The 23,106-nt window shown below is 39.7% G+C and overlaps 1 protein-coding gene across 1 annotated transcript in view; it reads right to left on the bottom strand.

The window, feature by feature from the left end:
- The window catches only part of CDK6 (cyclin dependent kinase 6), a 120,883-nt gene that overhangs the window by 15,704 nt on the left and 82,073 nt on the right, over positions 1-23,106 (bottom strand). The window contains exon 4 of the mRNA XM_042889030.1: positions 15,424-15,533. Within this exon, the coding sequence (XP_042744964.1) occupies positions 15,424-15,533 (110 nt within the window). The remainder of the gene's footprint in view (positions 1-15,423; positions 15,534-23,106) is intronic.

Below are 23,106 nucleotides of genomic sequence, written 5' to 3'. Positions count from 1 at the left end.
ACAGCAAAGAAAAAGAGCAAGATCTTAAATAAAATATAATCATTTTCAGAGCTTCATTAGGAACTGGGCAAAGGAAGCTTAACATCTGCTGTACACTTTCAGTGAAAGCACTGTGTTACAAGGTCCCAGTTGGCCCTGGAGCAGAATCGAGGGCCTTGACCCCAACCATTGCACTAAATGGAAGTTTCACCACAGACATCAGTGACTCCAGGATTGGGCTAAGTATGCTTTGGTTTCACAGCATCTTACAAGGAAAACAAATGATGTTTCAACAGAAGGATATAACATTCCTGATCAAAAAATATCCAAAAAATAAGGTGAGTGCAGATATTATCTTCAACCATAATATGCTCTAACGGGGGCAGATTGCATCTATTCCTGAGCAGAACTGCGTCAAAGTTCATCAGATAATACTTTTTTTTTAATGGAAGAGCCTTGGTAGGTTAAACGTCCTTCACTTATTCCTTAAGCACATACGTCACAACTTTTTATCTGCGGACATTTTGCTTCTCTAGAAGATTTGTAGGTTCGTTCCACCAGTGTTTATAGGGCTGTTATCTCAGCTCAGTGAGCATGATATAACAGTGGCATTTTGAACTCTCCCAACTTTTGAAGTAAGTTCCAGAGATCCATACACAACTGACCTCGGCGAAAGGGAAAGGAATAAATGCATGGTCTCTTCATCAAGTGCAGAAAGGAACATTCCTCTTGTTTATTCTGACACTTCTACCAGCAATATGATTTAACTATTTGTGTGTTAAACATCCACCCCATCACTGTATGCAGTTAAATTACCTCCATCTTCTCAATCAGCTGTTTTAGGTTTAATTGCATAACTAATCAGCAGGCTTCTGTATTTTTATAGCACCCAGAAAGAACTACTGGTAATGACAAATACAATTCAATCATGCTTTTCCTGTGAACATTTGGTTTTCTGTACTCTCTTCTTTCTGTTGAACCTATTTCATACCACCTTTTAAACTTGAATTCTCTAAAATAGCTGTGCTTCTTTGCTTTTCTTGTACAACTGAGTGCTTGGGTAGCAAGTGAACTCTGGGTTAGACACAGGCCATCCTGTGTGGATGGACAGGAGCTGAGGAAGCTCCTTCCTCTCCACTTCACTCACATAAGCAATGGTCCAACTGCTGTGCAGAATGCACAACAGCAGTGTGTGCATGCAGAGCTCTGGGCAATACTCATTTCCAAAGGTCTGTGCCTGTGAACAAATTTGCCCATATTTTCCTTGAGAAGATCTCAATCTTCCTTCCAGGCCGGAGTGATTTTCCACCACCACTTTCACTGAGTTCATAATTTACTCCTCACTTAAAAATTCAGCAGACAGCATTCTGAAGTGGCACAATTTAGTCAGAGTGTCATGGTGCTCCTTAATGCGGTATTTTAAAGAAGTATTTTTAAATCGTCTATCTTGCAGCCAAGGATCTATCCCCAAGGCAGGCAATGAGTTTAAGTCTGTTCCTGGTCTTCACCAATTATACAAATGAGAATAAAAAAACCAGTACTCTACATGAAATATCTATTTCTCTATCCTGTATGGAATTTCAAAATGAAAATCTATTGAAATCAGAATTTTCAGAAATATTAATCTTTTATAGTTTCATGAGTTTCTATTAATGTTCTGATGACTCCGGAAAGCTTTGCAGTTGGCATTTTCTGTATTTACTAATCTAAAAAAATCTTTTAAAATGGACTTTGCTCTGGCTGCCTCTAACGTTGGAATTAGTTTAAATCAAGGGGTTATGTAATAGATTTTAAAGTCTGAGGCCCTAATTAAAATACAATTCCTGTTACACAATCTGAAAATATTTTCAGATTACTTTCCCAGTAAACCTTTAAACTAAACGATTTTGCACCATTAGGTCAATTTCTTATGCAATAAACTCTTTGTGACCACATATCTATCATTGTTGTCATTCTTGTATCAGCTGAACTTCTTTCCAGAAGTAACTGTTCCACAAAGGAGACTAACTCCTGCCTGAGATTGATTCTCTTAGACTAAGGAGAAGAAAGGTGATGCAAAAGGGGCAGGTATATCACGCATGCTTGTTCATTCAGTCTGCCCAAAGAAGATTAGCCCATTGACATCCAAATATGTTTTCCCAGCCTTGTCAGGGTTTTATTACCTTCTCAATAAACTTAAACAAAGTGCTTCACAAGCCTTTGGATAAAAGAAATTATGCTCCTAAGTATATTATATAACATGATGGAAAAGGATACTGGTAGAAGTGATGCTTTAGTCCCACGACCATGAGTTACACTAAGAATGTAAATTATCAGCATAACTTTTTTTTTTTTTTCTTTAAATTCTAGAGCTAGGAAGTGTAAGCTAGAAAAGCAAATATCCAACTACAAACATCTGGAAAAAGTCCGAAATACAAAATTCTCACTGTCATTGGTAGCAGCACAGTGGCAGAGGTGATCTAGTGAGATATCAGAGGCTGGGCATTGGCATTCTCTGAGGCTTAAGAACAGTGATCCATTAGATATTCTATTTCCATATTTGAAGGGAAACATCAATGCTTGACATAATTGAGAACGTGAAATTCTCAATACTGAATAAAATCAAAGGATAAAGGGAAAGCATTACAAGCTCAGAGAATGATCCCTTGGGGCTTTTTTCTGCAACTGGCCTGGAGCTGCTCCTGTGTGGCACCCAGTACATGTTTTGATCTATGATCGCTTTTGTTGCCCCCATATTAGGTGTTAATGGCACCTGTTGCACTAAGCCTTTCTAATTTTTCAGATAATCCTGAAACATCAGAAGGACTCCCTTCCCAACCCTCCCCCTCACATCTCTCATCACCTTCAAGTGTAATAAAACACTCTGCCAGCAAAGAATCTCTGAAAGGGGATTACAACTCTTCAGGCCAGAAAGGTAGGGAAAACACTTCCAGCACTGAGCAGTAAACTACTGCAATAGCAGAGGTGAAATTTCAATTTCAAATTTGTCCTCCAGGTCCAGAGACTGAGAGTCAAAAGGCATGAAAGTGGATTAAAAGGATGGTGTGAAAGAAACACTTTAATTTTTAGCAGCTGTTCTGGCTTACAGGGAATTAATAAACATCTGCTGAAAAACTTGAGATAAGCACTGAAGTTAGTTGAGTATGTATAGCAACCATACAAGGAAAACTGATATAATTCTCAATGTCAGTTAAACTAAATATAATTTTGCCCTAAATAATATTTTATACTGTACAGTTAACTCCATTACTCATGCTGGAGAAACTAAGAGATCTACATTCACTGGCTCATGAGATGCACGGTAATTCAGGGTTGAGAGTTCTATTATTTATGCTGTTCACCTATTAGTCATTTCACATCAAATCTTTCTTTCCCACTTGAATCCTAACTGAATGAAAGAGAAAGCTAATTTCTTTCATAAAAGAGAAAAAACAAAAACATTCTACCCAAGATGACACTGCTTAGACGCCACCCTCCCCACTGCAGTTGTAGCATTTACACTAAAGCACTACACTGTTTCAAAGCTTCCCAGAAGAATTTTGGGACAATTTTTATTCTATTATCACTTGAGCCAGGGCTTTGCCATTACTGAGACATGGTCCTGCCTCTGGCAGTAGCAAAACTCTATTGGCTTTTGACATTAATTTAGTGGGAACAGCATACAACTTTACCTTTACATAATAAACATTTCTTCAGTCTCTAAGGTACTGAGAACCTGTAGCTGTTGAACCATTCCATCCCTTGAACTTTTCAGCCCACACACCAGGTTATTCAGCACTTTTATGTTCTCTGCTAGTTCCCCACAATCTATTTCTAAAAAGCAATTTATAAAAATATTGGGATCTGCTGAAAACACTGAAAAAAAGCAATAGAAGCCTAGAGAAGAATTTTAACTCTATATCTGAAAAAGCTGAGATTTGCTCAAGATTCAAAAACTAGAATCCTCTTCTGCATATACACATATGCATATAACCAAGCCAAAGCTTCCTTCCATGGTAAGCCATGCTTCCTATACAGATGTGGCTGGAGAGTTTACCAGAAATAGAAAGATTACCAAGTTTTCTTGGGCCTCTTTGAACTTGACTTTCTCTTTCCAGACAAATACTCTCATCATCAAATTCTAAAAAGATCTGGAGCCAAGACAGGTAAGAAGCAAGAATGCCTGCTTTTCTGTTTCGACTTTATACATATACTTTACCATTGCTAATGGTCTGATGCAATCTAGAGTATCTCCATTCTTTTAGCAGCTGAATATGATTCTTCACTGCCAATTAGGCTTAGTTTAACAGCTACAGATAGCACCATTACTGAGAAATCTCATGCTTTGTGTACTTCTTTAGATACTGAGCGCTTGCACTCCTATTATTTGGATATAATGAGCACTTTAAAAATCATTCTGTTGTATAGATTGTTTTGTGTGCTGTACTGACACAATAATAAAACCTGCTTCACGGACATAATCTAATAAAAATGATCTGATAATCTGCAATAGTTGGCAAATTCTGTATGATATAGCTGACTAAGTCATTTATCTTTAGGTAACTCATTTGGACTCAGTCAGAATCAATAGTAACTGAATCTTTGTGCCAGTTTATTCTAGCCCAGTAGAATAAATCGGTGGAAATGAAGTAATCCCTTGGATGAAACTTGCATTTGACAAATATCTGTTTTCCAAAAGCACTTATTATTGTTAAACCCAGATAAGCTACAAAAGAAGCTATGGAGAATATTTGAGTAGAAGAAGAAATACTGCATCAGAGATTGTCTTACAGTTGCTTCTGGACAGTATGCATTCTGGACATCTATAAAAGGAAATGAAGCATGCAGCCAGCACTAAGGGACAACCAGGCATGCCACATCTTGACATCACGAGCTCTTGACTTGGTAAACCCTGCCGCTTCCTCTAACAGTCAGCATACCATGGTGGCTGAGTCTTTCATGGACTCATCTGTACCTGGCCAGTGTACAAGCAGGTTGAGCAGAGTCCACAGGCAAGCATGATGGCACTGCTGCAAGTGCCATACAGATAAAAAGAAGAAGCAAGGCAACAACATACTCATATCACAAGGAGAACGTGGCTTCAAAAGAAGACAAGACAGGAACTAGTATGAGCCGTATCCTGCTATGCTCCTTCTCTGTGTTTTTCAGTGCCCAGCAAACAACACAGCCTTGAGGACTGATAGTGAAGGCTGCCTGTGGATGCCATGTGTGCCGCAGGATGCCTGGGATGTGCTGCACAGCCCGTGTCCACCTCCCTCCCCAGATTAGGGCTCTGTCTAGTCTTTGCCATCCACAACCGTAGCCTGCAGACTCAGATCCACTGCAAGCCTTCTGCATAGTCTGTCCCCCATGATGTAAGCAAGCACTTCCATGGTTATCATTCCCTTGGAAAAATGGTTTTCCAGAAATGTAAATATCACACTTCCTCTTGCTTTCTTTTGACATTTAGAGCTCTCCTCTTACAGCCAATTATTTACTTGGTACAAAAATAGTACAAAGCTTCAGAAAGCTGTTTTGTTTTGCGTTCTTTTCTGGATGGTCAAATATAGCAAATTGAATAAAGTTGCTCAGATCAAAATTTCTAACTGGACATTTGATTTGGAAAAAATCCACACGTGGGAGCTCAGCAATGTAAGACACAGTTAACATCTAATCTTCCCTCCCCTTCTCCAGCACATACCAGTGCCCAGGAAAGTCTCTTGTACACCCACTTGGACTTTAAATGCCTTTTTGTAGCCATTTTCTTATGAAAGAAAAAAGTAAATAAAAACAATATTTAATTCTATTACGACACAAACAAAAGTACACAGAGCTTCCCCCAGCCAAATTCTAGTCAAAAAGCAAAGCCTCTTGCAGCCAAGTTCCTGGAGAGGAAAGCAGCGTGAAAGAGCCAGGAGACCCTTTCAAAAGCAAAGTCTTTGAGCTGCATACAGCTGGTTGTCCCTCCCTGGGGCCAAGAGGAAGGAGCACTGTAATGCCGCTCCGTGCCTGTCCTCTTCTATGGCTGCAGCCACTTGCAGCTGGGGATGTCATCTGGATGTCACCTGTGGGTTGCTGCCTTATCCAAGGAATGACCTCATCTTTGAGATGCCTGAGTGTGTTTGAGGTGCTGCACCTTGGCACCGGTGGGCAGCTGCGCCTGGCACAGCACTGCCTGGGGGGCAGCCGGGTGATCCTGCCGCCAGCCTTACTTCCAAATGCAAATTGCATTTTCCAAATAAAAACTACATTACAAATCCCATTACAAGTGCCATGATGTTAATGTTAAGGACTTTAAAACGTCTATGACTGACATGTTGTGGTCTGTTTCCTAGCCATGAGGCCTTTTCCTCTGACCTCTGGTCAGGCTAACTTGGGTTGTCACAGACCAGAATATCAGCCCTACAAGGAATGAGAGTTTTTTCTTAAGGATGCCACATTCAAGAGGATGTCAGAAGAGTGCTGTGCCACCTGTATGTGCAGAAGCTGCAAAAGCTTTCCAGTAGGACAGCTTGGTGAGCAGGGCTTGGGCCTGCAGCACCTGGTCCTGGCTGCAGCTTGGCCCCCACCTGAGCGAACGGTCAGGTTACCCTTGGTCAGCCAGCACAGCTGCTGCAGGTCTTCTTGCCCCGACTTCAAGGTTCTCTTCTGTTTTTTGTCATGGGTAGTGAGACAGTTTTTGGTTTCTATGGTTTACCAACGGTTTCCCTTACCAACAGATCTATTCCTCTGACTGAAAGCCTGGCACAGCTGGAAACAAGAGGAAAACCACAAGTGAATGGCCTGGCACTCACTTACCACTCATCTCCAACCACAGGCTGATGCAGTTGCTGGATTTGACTAACGGCTATCAATCAGCCCAACTGTAGACACTTAGAAAGATATCAGCTAGAAAAGGCTTGAGGGAGAATGTGAGCTCAAAAACAGCAAAGTATTTTATTTTTAATGGGGTGACGTAGTCTTGGAAACTCATATGTATTTTGTATTTGACAACTAGAAGTGTTATTCTGACTGTTTGCCCTTCACTCCATTAATATGCATTTGTTTTCTGCCCAAAGCCAAGGGGAGTTCTGCTGCAGAGTTAGGATTAAAGAGAAAACAATCCTGCTTATCAGAAAACTGCAATAACATGAACAAGTACAGTCTTCTGCCCTCCTTTGTTAGTGAAGTCTGAAGCAAAATGCCATTGTTGTTCCACTGTTGTTCTATCAGATCACTAAGGTCTCTAAGCTAAATTGTGGCTTGAGTCCATTCAATTTAATAAACGCTTGAAAAAAAAGTCTGTAATAGGCTGGCCACCTATCTGGGGAGGAAGAAAAAATCCAATTTTATTAGGTCTGGTTTGGAAAAACCATCAGCCTCCCACACGACCATGTGCACATGAATGGCAGAAGAATAAAGGAGGAAAAATGCAAAGCACAGAATTTTCAGCGCTGACAAGATCTTTCCAAGGAATGAACCTTCTCCCAGTATAGCTGGTCTGGACTGTGGAGAACTTTAATGACACTTGCAACTTAAATCATTCTTATAACAAAACAAGATGATTTCCAAAAATGGCAAAAACAAACTCAAGCCAGAACTGTACAGTACCTTGGTTCAAAGACTGTAAATCAAGTTGTGTAGCTTTTACAGTTCTAAGCTGCAACATCCACCTTTACTTATTAAAATAAAGACCAAAAGCAAATAACAAAAAACAAAACAAAAAAAAAAAGAAAGAAAGAAAGAAAGAAAAAAAGGAGTTGTTGTTTGAATTTTGCTCCTACCCAAATCTAACTGTGAGCAAGCAGACAAGTGGATGATTACACTTTCAAGCTGTTGGTCCACTAGATATGTTGGTTTAAGGTCCACTGGAAAACACCAGATAATATGATTGCAAAGTCTGTGTTTAAAATTGCTGCACGATAAAGTGAACAGTTATTTCTCAAAAACATTTAAGAAGTTTGTCAGTTTATAGGTAAACCCTGAGTTACAAACAGCCATTCATAACCACACTTAGCTCTGATGCTTTTTGCCTACTGTTATTTTTTCCCTTCTAATATCCTTTTTTTTTTTCTTTTTCGTGGATTTCTTTTCTGATCCATCCACTTCTTTCCACTGCCCCACATAAAGAAGACATGAAATGATCTTACAGCTCTCTTTTATTTCTGCTTTTGAAAGGCATTTCAGAAATGTGTTGAAAATGAGAATGAAGCACAAAAAGGGCAAGTTAAGCTAAGACCTGAGAAAAGGCCTAATGACATGGAGAAACAGAGGATCCCGTACGCAAAATGAAATACTATTGCTGCATAGCTAAGCATCCACTTAAAAATAGTGGGGACTAAATCATCAGATATGCTGAAGTACAGGAAAATAACTGACAAAGAATTAAAAGGCCTTTACAACTCCTTCTGTGGCAGTACTGATGCATAAATATCTCTCTTTTCAGGCTCTGTTCACGACATTATTGCTATATAGAAAGGCAAAACAAAACCGAAGCCATAACTACCACCAGTCAGCGTTAACTTTCTCCTGTGTTCAACACGATCAGGATCTCACCTGTAATCCTGACCACGATTTCACGCACAGGGAGAAGTTAAAACCCCACTTTGAATGACAACTCCCAAGAATGTACAAAAGCACTCAATAAAGATCATTGCAAAAATGAATATAGTTTTTCCCTGCAGAAATCCTGTTGATTTTTTCCACCATTTCCTACCCTACAGATAGCATACTAAGTTGATCCATTGATTCCAGTTTGAGGAAAAGTTTCCTAAATGGTAAGTAATGTGAAGATGCTGTCTCGACCTTCTTTTTCTGTCCAAACCACATTATCTCCAGTCACATCTTTGCCTGCACAGATACACTTGAGCTGTGGCAGAAGTATGTACCTGATACAATCTCTGTGTTAAGTGGTATAGTATATTTTATTGCTACTGTTTCAGTATATAATACCTCACTGTTGATCACAGGCTTTAAACAAATCTTCCTGCTCCACTAATGCCTTGAATTTTGAACAGTATTAATGATTTTTTTTTTTTTTTAAGTGATGACATACGCTTACTTAATTTGAAGTGAGTGACTTAAAACATATAAATCCTCTGGTCAGGCATGCATTTGTATATTTACAGATTCACTGTCTCTTCCTCTAGACTATTCAAATGCAAAGCAACGAATCATAGGAAATGACTAATCCAAGCTGTGTCTGGAGTAGAGGACCCAGCAGTGCAAAATCCAAGCAGTTCTCAGCAATAGCATAATTTCTATGAACCACTTTCCCCAAGCTCACTGTCTTCTCTGCTTCTTTTTCCAGACAAAGAACATGCTTTGACACCTCAGAACCTGTGGTTTTACTGCTGAACATCTGTCAACAGATATATACCTGTTTTTTCAGAGTGCAACCTTAAAGGACTGCATCTGCAAGAGATTAACGCCTCTAGGAACAGCTAATTCAGACCAAATGAGGGCATGATGAAAATGATGCTAGTTAGAACAGCCTAAATTATGAGCTGGACTGCAGATCTCTTCAGTTAAAAGCCACCTGTCCCATTCAAAGCACTGGAGAACCTGGAAGCTCTGTTAAGAGTTATCACTTAGTTATCCACTAGTAAAAAGCAGGAACGTGTACCTCCTCCTCTGGATAAATGCATACAGTAGTCACATTGTGATAGCCTGGTTTCCTTTGAAATTACAGTTTGTTTAGCCAAAAGATATCAAAGACCATGCTAACCAAATAATTTGAATTCTTGCAAGTTTAGCTTGAACATACTCTCTTGCTTCTGCTTTGCAGTCTCACGAAGACTAGAGCGGACACTGTGAATTCCAGTCTCATCTGTTCAAGCGACTCTTCATATCTCCCACATTGCAACCCTTATTTTGAATGAAAGTCTCACAGTCCCCGGGAGTTACCCTACCAAGGTTTATTTCATGGAGAAAACAACAGAAAGCCTGTACAGGATCAGTGCAAGAAGCACAAACCATAGAACCCAGGACATCTCCAAGCAATACCCTCTCCTCCTTGCCAGTTTGCAACACTATCTAGCAGAGGGATTTCTCCAGCTAAGTGCTGAGGTGTTGTACTTACACACATTAACAGAGATTAATGTTCCATGTTTTGTGCCATTCTGTCCCACTAAATTGTTTTCAGAGAGGTTACAAACCTCTTTGAAGTCAGGGTTAATTTTAACAATAATTTCATTGAAGCCAAGACTCTACCACGTGATCCATCTAAAAGAGTTACTCTTTTCAGTCAGTAATAGAAGTTCAAACTCCCCTTTCCAGCTTCAGTTTTTGGAGACAACTCAAAAACAGGTGTTCTGGTTGACTATATTTTTTCTGAAACCACTCAACCGTATTTATTTCACAGCATTAACTGAGACAAGGTTGAGAGTCGACTGCTCTTCCCTTGCTCACAAATGTGGAAGCCGGGGACAGGTGGGTGACACATCTCTTTCCAAAGACCTACCCTATCATTTGCTTCCAGATTCAACACAAAAAAAAAAAAAGCGTGCAGTGGATCTGACAACTGCTTTTAAAGTTCTACAAATAACCTATAACTTGCCTGGAAAAGTGAATAAAGATCTATTATTAGATTTAGTTTGAAAGATTTTGTTACAACTATTGTATCTAAGAATGAATATGAGTGCAAGGCTAGTTTTTAAAAAACAGTTACATGTTTTGCTTATAATTATAGGGAGCTCATATCATAGCATGATCACCATGATGATCAAAGCATGACAAGATAGGCTCTAAGGTTTGACTTTGTCACATCTCTACACGCTGTCATAAGCAACAAGGCCCTCATTGCCCATGGGCTCATGGCTTTTCTGCACACAATGATGTGGTTCCTCTAATTGGACACATTCATACTATTGAAAGTTGACTTATACACTTATTGCTTATTTCTCTTTGTCTGTTGCCCACCAGGGAACTTGTCCCATCATAGGTGTTTCTGTAGAGTTACATATCTCTTATCAGCTGACACTATCTTCAAATATGGTTGGCAATGCAATGACTGTCCCACGTTTATTAGGTGCTGGTGAAGTAAGCTGAAAAAAGAGACAACTGCTAAGAGCATGATTTAATATTCAAAACTGAATAAATAATAACCTCATTACTATTTGCACCAATATTGTGGCTTAAGAAATTCTGGGCCTGATGATCGTACCAACAGTACGCTGATTAAAACACCATGGAGCTGGTGCATGAATGGTCTCAGTAAGATGTCCACGTGAATGGAATTAATCTCCCTCACGGCTGGATAAAACTAGAGGTAATACTGTTTCAGTTTTTGGTTTGGAGAGGTGGAAACATTTTCTGGGAACAGAGCGTCTTTTAAGGTTTGAGTTCGAATAGATGCCTGTAATATTACTGAAGACTGCACGTGCATTCAGAACACTGCTCTCAGATGCATGACTTCTTCAGCTTGACTATGAAGAACATAACACAGGCTACAGAAACCTAATGGGTTTTTCTGATGATTTTTAGTTCCACATTTACTATAAATAAAGGCAAATTTGTTTGTTTGTAGTTACATACTCTAACTAGAATTGTTATACAGATATCTGGCTCATTTACCCTGCATACATACCTACTAACATACTAATCTATGCAGGACTGAAATAATATTGGACTGTCATTTTGAAGACTAGATCCATATGAATAAGTAAGAACTAAGAGATGAAACAGTTTTTCTCAAGACTACCTGCTCAGAAGAGACTCCAAGACCAGCAACAGTTGCTTTCTCTTACAGATTGTTTCACCCAGATTCAGATTTCAGTCTTCTTCCCTTCTCCTCTCACACTCATTTACCTTGATTAAGTACTACCTAATCCAAGCAAGAAGAGAGACAGCCCTTCCCTCCCCTAAACCACTGGCCATGGCTTCCACTTTGGAGCTGCCCTCAGTCCTTCAGCCAGCTGGAAGAGTTTCACGTATTCAGACAGAAGTGAGGACCTACTCCCAAACTTGCCTTACTCCTTAATGAATTGTTCATGGAGTAGGAGGTACAAGATCCTTTCCTACTGGCAAGGAAAATGCTCCCTATTGGTGTGAAACTTTTTTATAATTAATCCTTGTTTTTTTTACCTAAATATATTACTTGGTTATGCTTTGCAGAAACAAGATTAATGCAAGTAGCTCAATATTCTCTGGGCTGAGACAAGACATGCAGACTGTCAGTCTATCTTCCCACTATGCCAAAGAACACCCAATGCCATTAGGCCCATCAAACTTTCCAGCTTTATCTGTGAAAGATTCTGTGATACCAAAAGCAACCAAAAGCACACTGCACAATTTTCTTTATTGGTCATTATTATCAATGGACCTCAGCTTTTAAATCAAGAAAGGAGCCACTGTGATAAATACATTTACATGTTTTTCAGCTAAGGACAGTCCACCCAAATATGGCGATCTACTTGACTAGACATGAGATTAAAAAACCTGAAACTATCCTATAAGGAAATCTGAAAGTATTGCTTCATCTGGGACTGCTCTCTTCAGCAGCTGGGCTTCAGGATACAGTCTTCATTCATATATGCCCAATTTTCGTGCCCACAAACCCTGATGGGCTGAGATGCTAGCAGGTACACACTGAAGCACAAAAACCTACAAATCTGCACTGTAAAAATGTGTAGGTTTTAAGTATAGCTATGATGTTATTGAAATCTCAGATTTCAGGACTTTAGTCCTCAGCTGAGAAGTGCCATTTGGCCAACTGAATCAGCCAATACGTTCAAATTTATTCTCTGTGTTAGACATATATTCACTTATTCGTGTGTATGAACTCCAATAACTGCCTTTATTTGTTTTGTATCTTTCTTTTTTTTTTTTTTTTTTTAAAGATATCTTTTTTTGCATTTGTTCTACACTGGTTTGAATTAAGAGTGGTTTAAATTAAATAAAGTGTTTTCCACTTAGAGACATGTTTACCTCTAATATGGCAACGCTGGAACAGTCATACAGAGCTCACCTCCCTCCCATACCTGTCCAAGCCTACAGAACCCCTACTGTGCCTGCAACTACCTACAAAACTGTATTCTGGTAAATTCTAGTTAAAAAGTGTCTGCACTTTTGAATGTTTGTTTGGCATGAACAGAATTCTGATATATTTTGTGATGCTTTATTTGTTATAGTTTGTTATAGTGTTTTATTTCCAAAAAAGTTAAATCTCTGTAATAGCAAAAGAGAAGAGTCTCAGTATATTTCTTAAAAAAGCTTTAAAATCTTTCAAAGAGGAAGGACAATAGAGTAGGGAAAGAAGGAAACAAGAACACAGTAAAACAATAAAAAGTTGTCTTAACATCAAACCAACATGTATTATAAGCTTTAGCTACACTGTCATACCTTGTTGTATGAGCACTAGTGGAAATGCAGATGGGTGATTACCCAAGGGCACTACCATTTTTCAAAATTAGCTGTTCCATTTATTTAATATTTTGGAAACAATCCATGAAGTTTGCAAAATTTCAGTTTATTGCTACTAAGGTCACAGTAACACGGGCTTTTCTTTTGCAATCCATGAAGAAAATCAGAAAGACAATATATATGATATATAGGGAGTATTGCAACATTAAGCCAATACAACACTCAGTGCTGGTCATTATAGATTCATGGCAATGAGGTTTTAGGTTAGTATTCCAAATCACACTTGTATACTGAAGGATGTGAAAGTCATACCGTTTCCAGTGAAACAACATAGTACATACAGACTTGGCAGATGCCTGACTTCTACAGTTTTTGACAGTCTCCCAAATTTAGGACTAGAAATGTCAGACTGACCCTGCATTTGGTAGGAATAATAGAAGTTCTGGTTTTATCAAACTGCACTTGAAGTAAGATCACATTTCCCTTAAAAAAAATCTCCGATTTTGTAATATTAATATAATATTTGCATTTATAAACCAACAGAAAATTTAACTGTCCTTAACTAAATTTACTGTGTTGTACTTTGGGATTTGGAGTCAGTGAGGCTCTGGGAGTCATACATCACAAAAATGAAATTAAATTGGTGGTGCTTGCATATGGCAATATTTTTCATCTGCCAGAATACCACAAATTAAATGAGAAAAAAATGAGAGCTTTGAGAAAGTAATAAAGCTCTGTGTTCATTTGTTTTGTCCTGTATCACTTCTATCACCAATGCTAAAAACAGAGCTGTTGACTCTGCTGCTATTATCAGAAAAAAGTATCAACAGCTTAATACCATCATGAACCTGGCAGTATATGAGATAAGACTAAACTTTTTAAAGTTTAAAGCAATGAAGGGCTTAATTGATCCCCCTAAAATCCACATTCTTCTTTTCTCTCATCTTCTGACTTCATTTCTGAGTCAGACACAGAGAGGGTGGAGTGTACTAATTCTACCCAGGCCATTTGACCAGGCAAGAAGCCCAAGAAAAATGATTTTTCCATATACTAATATTAATAAATAGTGGAATCTCAAAGTTCTTTTGCAAGACTCCAACTTGTATTTTGAACTTCACACTATAAATTCATCTCAATTTGCTGTTTTTAAATAGCTATTTTCTCAAGGCCCTTGTAGTATGGCTTCGTCTTTTAAATTGTATTGATTCTGTTTTTTATGCCTCTCATTGTTATCATTTTCTTTCCTGTTTTCTTTATATTCTTTATGTTCTTTGATTTAACAGTATAGGTGTATCAAAATTATACATACAGTTTCTCCACGGAGATCATGAAGAATTTTTGCAATAAACTCAATGGAAATGCATGTGTTTGGGTTAATATTGAGACAGGTCTATCTTGCTAAGGTTCTTGAGGGGTTGTTCCTCTCCACACCCTACAGTCTCAATCTCAGTGTACTACCATAGGAATGAACAGCACACATACTTCTCTTGCATTCACAAATCAACTCCATCTAGCTACAATATTCCATAGCAAAATAGTTCTGATTGTTACTCTAATTGAATCAGCTGATCTTTAATCTTTTCTTCTTTTTCACCTGCATTTAACTGTCTCCATTCCCCTTTACCCTGGCAAAATAACTTATTCTTCAAATTCCTACCTCCGTTTCCAGAAATCAACTTTACAATGACTTCCAAAATCTCAGATATGCCAAGTGAGGACTATGAGCAAACAACTGATGGTCTAACGCACAAACACCAGAGCAAGAAGACTCTGGTGAATGCTGGGCCCTTTCTAGAATGCAGCTTTACTCAAAATAATCAACAGCCTCTCTAGATCGTATTTATCTGCATTTGGATTCAGGTGTAACAGAAATACAATGCTTGTATACACTTTACCAAGAGCTCAGGGAGACTCCTACTGAAAGACTCCAAAATTATTAAAGGTATGAATTTGCAACGGATGATTACGTCCTGTGCTGTAAATGAAGCATCCTATCAGTCCTATCAGTCCTTTCCAACATTAACATGATCCAAGGTATTGTGCCAGAAATCACTTTTATATTTCAAATTAAAAAAAAAAAAAAAAAAAAAAAAAAGAAGAAGAAAGTAAAGTAGCATTTCTTACTTTCGACGGAACATTTCTGCAAATATGCAACCAACACTCCAAAGATCAACTGGTGTTGCATAGCTGGACTGAAGCAAAACTTCAGGAGCTCTATACCACAAAGTAACAACCTGAAAAACAAAAAGAAAGGTAAGTTACAGCAAGCTTAGCTGTAGAACTAAAATCTCAGAAGTGTTACTGCACACAGATCCAATTTAACTTCATCCAAACTGCAAAGGCAAACTTATTTGACCAGGATCTTGCATGGAGAATCTACATATGGGTAAGCTGCAATAACAATGAATCAGGTAGTATCATTTCCCCAGAACAGAGCAGTTCAACAGTACAACAAAAATGTAGTATCATAGTTAAGCATTGGTATGGTACTACAATATCCCAGAACACTGTCAGAACAGCTCTTTGAACTCTATGCAACTTACAGAACCCAAATGTTTTCCAATGGATGTTCACATTCTCTGTAGAGCAAACATTAGACTGTTGATCAAGGGCCGCTTTTCTTAAACACTTCATTAGACTTCCTGGGTGTCATCACCCTAGTGCCAAATTGGAAGCCAGGAAGTTAAAGAATCCTGTAGGTTTACCTGTGAGATAAATCAGAACCTGTAGCCCATGTTTATCCTAAGCAGCATAGCACTGGGATCCTTGGCAGGTTCCTGACCTTCAGCTCTGTGACTGTCTCTGTTCATGTGCCATGGGTAACAGCAGCACTAACTTCTCCCACAACTTATTTCCAAATGATATAGTCTTTTCCAGGGACATATGCCACGTAAAATGCCTGCTTTCAGGCAGTCATTCACGTTGCAATGTGTCGTAGAGACACAGCTGGAATTTCACTGACACTGCTTCATTGATGGAGTTTGATGAGTCCTGCACACTGGACCCACAACAGAGATGGGACACTTCATGTTTACTCTTTTGTTTCTCATAAATCAACCAAATACAGATGAGGCTGACTGTATCTTCAGTACATTTACAGAAGAACACGAAGAGCTTCCTTAGAGTCTTGAGTGAGCTACTATGTAGCTAAAATATAACCTCAGAGCCAGAGGAGTATCCTGCTCCTGCGTGCATGCACTTATAATACAACACAGGATTGTCAGCTAAATGGCAATATATTCTCAGTGCATGCTATAATTTAAATTTCTGTCAATATTAACTTATGGGCAGGAAGGGTATCAAAAATTACTAGTTTCTTTCTCCAACTAACACAAAAGCGAGTATTGGGAAATGCAGTGTACAGGAGAAGCAAGACAAAGCAAAAAAAAAAAGAAAAGAAAAAGAAAAAGAATGAAGTGCGCCGATAACACAAAAATAACTTAAAAATTATGTTAAATAGAATGAATTCTATGGTGAATTCTATATATGAATTCTACTGGTACAAAGATATGTATAACAAGAGTGTTTTTTTTTTTTTAAACGATAACCATATAATTGTCTTCTAAGCATAAGTAACAATGGAAGCAATCAGTTGAATTTGCCGGTCAAAGCCAGCAGAAACAAAAGCAAATACAGCGTTTATTATGATCATTACACGCCCCAACAGCCTTTGGAACTCCTGAAAGGCTACTGAAGGGAGGTTCACGGATATTTGCACAAGTGGTCATATTTGCTAACAGTCCTCTTAAACGCTTTGATCTCTATTTATAAAATTTGTCTTTGAAACAGTTCAATAACACGGTGCAAAGTACCGCACCGGCAATCTCAATTCCAGCTACCTGTCCTCATAACCAGATTCCTGTACGGAAGCTGAGCACTAACTCTATTTGCCTTGCTCCTGATTGGGTAGCGTACCAATGATGTTTTTCCAAAATGTTTCCCTGCCTATGAAAAAAGGTAAGGCTTCTCCAAAGATTCAGAACCAGGACAGAAGACATATATGTAGCACAACGTCAGGGAATTTTTACTGGAGCTGCCCTACTCAGGTAGGCAATTACCAGTGGCAATTACTCCTACAATACATGCAGGGTTTTGGTGATGCAGAATCTCTCTCGAGCTCTGATCTGCACTTTCACTTTCTCAGGAAACTTGTGGAAAATCTTTCTGAAGAAACATTGGTTTGAGAAATCAAATATAACAAGTTCAACTAGTGCCAGCTGAAATACCACCGCAACCCACCATTCCCAGTTTGAGACCCTCACGGCTCTTCTCGTACGAAGTGAAAAGACGCTTTATTTCCTCCAGTTCCACATTAAGGACTGTGAGGATGTATGCGAGACAGCTCGGTGAGCCCTGCTGACAACGTACGCCCCACCCTAAGTGCCATTTCCTGGGAAATGCAGCACAGGGGCCACAACGCTCCTGAGAGGCGCCTCGCAGCTCTGCATGCCCTGCACTGCTTGGGGAGCACTGCTGCTTCCAGAAGGCTGCAGGCATGCAGCGTGCCGGCTGCCTCTCCCACGTGGCCGCACGCTGGCACAGCTCCCCAGCACGCACCCTGCTGCCCTCAGTGCACGTGTTTGCAGGGGAGCGGGAGATTTTGCTTCTGAGTAATTTGGAAACTTAAACCTTAAGAAAGTGATTTCCAAAGTCTTGTAGATCAACTCCAGCAACTGCCTGATGGCTTTGTAGTCAGAGAGGAAGTGATCTGTGAAGTGCTGTTCTGATATGCTCTGCCATTATGGCAATTATAAAAGTGATCAAGTAACACTTATGGTTTGTAATATGCAAAACTGCATTTCAAAACCTGAATGTGAAAGGGCTCAACGTTTACTAAAGGTCAGTTTGCACACAAGTAATGCCACATATGGCTTCTTCATTGCTCAGGGCCTTCTGCAAAGCATGAGTTGTGCAGATGATGCAGTGCTTCTGACACAGAGTTTCACACTCCCTTTTGCTTACCATAGAAACCAAGAAAATATTTGTGGACATTCCATTAACATTTGCAGATAAGTAGAAACGAAAATTATTCTGAACACAGGATATGGTGGCTGAACAACTAGATCATCACTTCCTCTTTAGTATGGTTCTGACTGAGAATGAAAAAATGCTTTGCTCAGGTAAGCCACATCACCAGTAAGACGCGCCCTCCATGCATGGCAGCAAGCACTTTGGTGCTGCTTCCTGACACAGCCCCCTTTTTAGGACCAAAATCTCAAATTTCTGCTCTGTTACACTTTGCTTAAATTCTGCCGGCCCTGAAAATTTGCCACTTGTAATGTGGCAGCTGGTGACCACTCTGCAGGAAAAGGCATTTGTGCTCATACGCTGACAGAGATCCTAATGCAGTGCAAGGCTCCTGTCTACCTCTGAGGTTGCAGGCCTCAGAGAGCATGCTGCATTTTAGCCCTCTCAGCTAATGAACTTCCTTCTGTTGCCTCTTCCCTTCCCCTCACCCGCCCAGCTTCTTTATCCCCTCTCTTGCTCCAGCCAGGTTTCTTTCAGCTCTTCTGAACCCCAGCTCCTCTCCCAGTTCTGCCACATACCAGTGGTTCCCTGATGTCACCAAACATACTTAATCCAGTGCTGCACATGAAGTGGACATAGTCTGCTTCCTGAGCTCCTCAGAATGTCATACTTGGTTTCCTCTTCTTCCAGCTGCCCCAAATGCTCCAGAGCCAAATTAGCTCCTTTTCCCCTTTAACCAGTCTTTAGATTTTCTGCTTGTTCTGCCAGTCCCCAGGATATCACGACTTTTGTATTTTCTACAGATTAGTCTACATACAAGAAAACAGAATATTTTGCACGCTGAGACCTAAAGGAGAAACTTTACTCCATTTCCACTGTACATTTTGTGACTCTACTATCCAGATGGGATGATAACAGTTGAAGAACAATATCAGTAGCGAGTGCTGCTTCTTATAATTTAAATATCAATAGATTTAGGCAGCATGTCAGAATGAAAATAAATGAAATATATATCTAAGAGGCATGAGAAAGGTAAGAATATCTGCAAAATTGTACCAGTGCTGTGTTGGACTTGCAATGAATGAAGATGGCAATGTGCTCAGTCAGAAATAAAAAGCTGTATTTACAGTCTGAAGAAGGATACTTTTTCTCTGAAATAAAGCTGTCTGCCTTATTATACCTGACAGACATTGCTATCTGGGACCACCTAGCCCCAGGAGGTTCACTCCTGCACTTCATGATTCCTATTTCTGATGTAAAATCAAATTATGGTACATATCTGTTCAGTAGCATTGCAAACACAAGACCTAGGCATCGTGTCTGTCTCAGTTAATTTCCATTTACTTTACAGAGCAGATTTTCACTTCTGGATATCTGCTTAATTTAAAGGGATCTGTGCAATGCACAACCCTTTCCAAATATAGTTGCTGTCTGAATAGCATACAGTTCAAAAAAGACAAAGACAAACAGAGGTTTAGGGATGGGGTTGAGTAACAGAGACACAAAAGACTACATTTCGGTTTGCCACAGACTTTAAGTACAGACCAATGCCCAGTTGCACAGCTACAGGAACAAAGCAGGGATCAGACTGTAACACAGCGGCTATGTCTGTGCTGGGAAATTAAATGGGACAGGAAACGTTCCTTTGGCACGGAGACCAACAGGCACAGAGTGGCCTATGTCCATGTTACTAAATTCTCAAGCCTTCAAAAAAAGGTGACCGCATGCAAACTGCTTATTGGGAATGGTCTTTGGTCCATGCTTAACTGTGCCTAGGAACTGTCTGGGGGAAGGCTAGTTGGCATAACTCAAAACCGTGCCAGGAACCATTCTAATAATTTAACAGTATAGACAATTGAGCTCCAGTACCCACGAATGCTTCCTGGCACTCTTTAATCCACCAGCCAGTGAGTCAGACTGTGGCCCCGCGTCTTCCTTTCACTTCAGAGAGAAGGCATTTTGCTATGCTTCTCTCATCCCCACAGAACCAGGGGCTCCAAGAGGGTGGCGGGTGTGGAACCAGGGCCCACTCCTCATCCCACCCCATTCTGCTCCCAAGGGGTAATGATGAGCCTTGCAGGAACGCTGATTTCCCCTCCCTTTTCCTTTACTGAGCAGAAGGAAACCAGGCTGGAGGCAGTCAGAACTGTGATTAAATGATGTGATTTGAAATGTTGCGAAAGTTTGTGCATAGAAACCAATGAAATAAATTGAACAACATGAAAAGAGAGAACTGTTTCTTCTGCTTTTGTATCCTATATCAGTAACTTTTAGCTCAGAGATATAAAGGTTTATTCAGATATTTTCTGCTTTATCCAGTACTTAAGATGCCTCTGGTATAGAGTCCTCATAAAGAGAAACTGGAATAAAGAGCATCTGAAGAAGGATCCATCTCACATAGCATTATATACCTACATCTGAGCCACTCAGATTTCTTTTGCAGTCAGAGGAAAGAAACTGGCATTCCGAGAGTGCAACTCATCTTATTTTACTGTAAGAGTGTAGTACAGGTCAAATGAACGTACACTGCAACTACTTACTGTCTGAGGACAACCTAGCTGGCCCACAAGCAGAGGTCTTCATTTTAGACATCTCAAGCTGGATGTGATTAATTCCACTCTAATTATTTCTGAAGGAACTTTGAAGAGGCCTGTAAAACCTCTTAAAATATAAGCTGTCATAGATAACGTGTCACAGAAAAGATTAACAGAATGCTCAGATTCATACAAAGTAATCTTTAATCCAAATAAAATTCTTCTTCCTAATCTTTTGCTTTTGTCATTACAGTTTCTTCTGTATTGGTTTTGGTGCTGATTTTGTTAAAGATATTTGCTATTAGACACTGGCTCCTTTTGTTATTTAAACCATTTGAGCCTCATGAAAGATTATTTCTAAATTGGAAATTCCTGAACATGGCTCTTCAGTTCAGTTATTCTGTACAGTTTCCATTGTTGGGGTTTTCACATGATGTTTGGGGCATCTTTCTGACTCTTTTTCATCTATTTTTGTCTTTTTGTTGTTGTTGAGTAAAATGAGGGAATGTAACTATAGGATACATGGTACAGCACACAGAATCTAGCTCTGTAGTGTTGCTTCATGGTGGCCAACATCACCAAAAACCTCTCTCCTGATTCAAACTTCTCACAGGGGTTTAAAGAGGAATCTTTAAAATTTCACAATGGAGCTATTACTGCACAGCTTCTCATTCAGGGCTAGTGCTCTAAAACGACTTGTGCAATTTTCTTCAGACTCTGTGGCAAATTTCTCCCTAGCTGTGAGTAAGCTTGACGCACTCACCACAGACTAGTGGAGAGGACTGAATTACAGATGCCTACAAGTGCTTGCACATTGCCTGAAGCTTGGCTTCAATCTCTGCTGCAAACAGATTCTCTCTAATGCAGCTCCCTCTTGCTTGCTAGAAATGCCATGCTCAATCTCCACAGAGCCTGAAAAGAAGAAATGCGATTTCTTAAGTGAATATGTTTAAAAATCCCATGCTGGCCTGACAGTGTATCGCTACTCAATATTAAAAAACACCACGTTTCAGCAGATATGGCCTGGAACAGTGACTGAGAACCAGCATGGGGCATGGCTGTGGTGGCAATTCATAGCGGGTGACACTAGGCAAGAAGCCCTGATGGGGCCCTGCATGCTGCTCTGTGCTTCCCGCACAGCTCAGGCCAGCCCTGCTCTGTGCTGTGCAGGTACGTGCAGCCAGGCTGTGGGCCGGCTCTGGTCCTCTGCATGCCAACACAAATCAGCTGCACAGCTCCTACTGTGGGGCTGCTCCCCACCTCTGCATCACCTTCCACAGCAACCTCCAGCATGGGGAGAGAACCTTTCCAAAACCCACTTGTCCATAAGGTGCAATAATGCCAAGCATGGGTTTTTCAGCCTTAGAATCATCGTGAATTCAACATATCTTTCATCCCTGGTTTGGAAGCGGAGCACGCCTGCTTTGCCAGCTGGGGACTGCCTTACTGTATTTTCCTAACACTGTCCTTAAAATATTCACTGAGCATTCTGGGTTTACAGAGAAAGCCTGGACTCTCTCTCTGAAGACCTATTATCATTGTTAACTGTAAACGGAGACAGGTAATAATCATTACACTATACAATATTCCCAGGGACAGCATCAGTCTGAGTAATTATGTTAATTTTATTCCTTTTTTTGAGTAGTGGTTCTTTCACTACTATGTAGCTGTTTGCAGTTCATCACAGATGTAGGTATCGCTGGTGAGAATTTTTCTTAGAGAAAGACAGTTATATTTTGTCTTTTTATAAAAACATTAACTAGTTTTCCTTTTACAGTAAAAGTGAACCAAACTACCCTGGTGGATTTTAGAAAGCACTTCACTTATTGACCAGAAGTTTAATACATATATATAGACAACATCCTTCTGAGTGCTATGAGTCTCATGAAATGCACATGGTAGCACCAATTTTATCCTTTTATTTAAATTTGTCTCAGCTTCAGAGGCATGCATAATTAGCTGCTTCCTGAAAAGTGTAAAGATAGTCCTTCCTATTTCATTAGTTAAACCATCAAGAAAAAATACCTATTTATAGTAGAGACAAGTCCTGATCACACATAGCACCCACTATCAAGCTGTTATTTCAGATCGTGAGCTTTCCTTTTTGATGTTAAAACATTTGTGATTTGAAGAAAGGAAGATTTTGCATCAACTGTAAGGTAGAAAGTGAAGAAACCGTTCATTCCTTTGGTGGTTTATACACACAAAACTGATCAAAATTTTGTTTTTTTATTTCTAGGAAGAACCACATAACCGAGTGCGGCGGTGGTGCTGGAGAATATTTCTAGGTACATCCGTTGTCAGC

This window comes from Lagopus leucura, unplaced genomic scaffold (genome assembly GCF_019238085.1).
Source record: "Lagopus leucura isolate 7727_CA_CO unplaced genomic scaffold, USGS_WTPT01 Super-Scaffold_100157, whole genome shotgun sequence".
Classification (NCBI taxonomy): Eukaryota; Metazoa; Chordata; class Aves; order Galliformes; family Phasianidae; genus Lagopus; species Lagopus leucura.
This window is presented reverse-complemented; position numbering and strand designations above follow the sequence as displayed.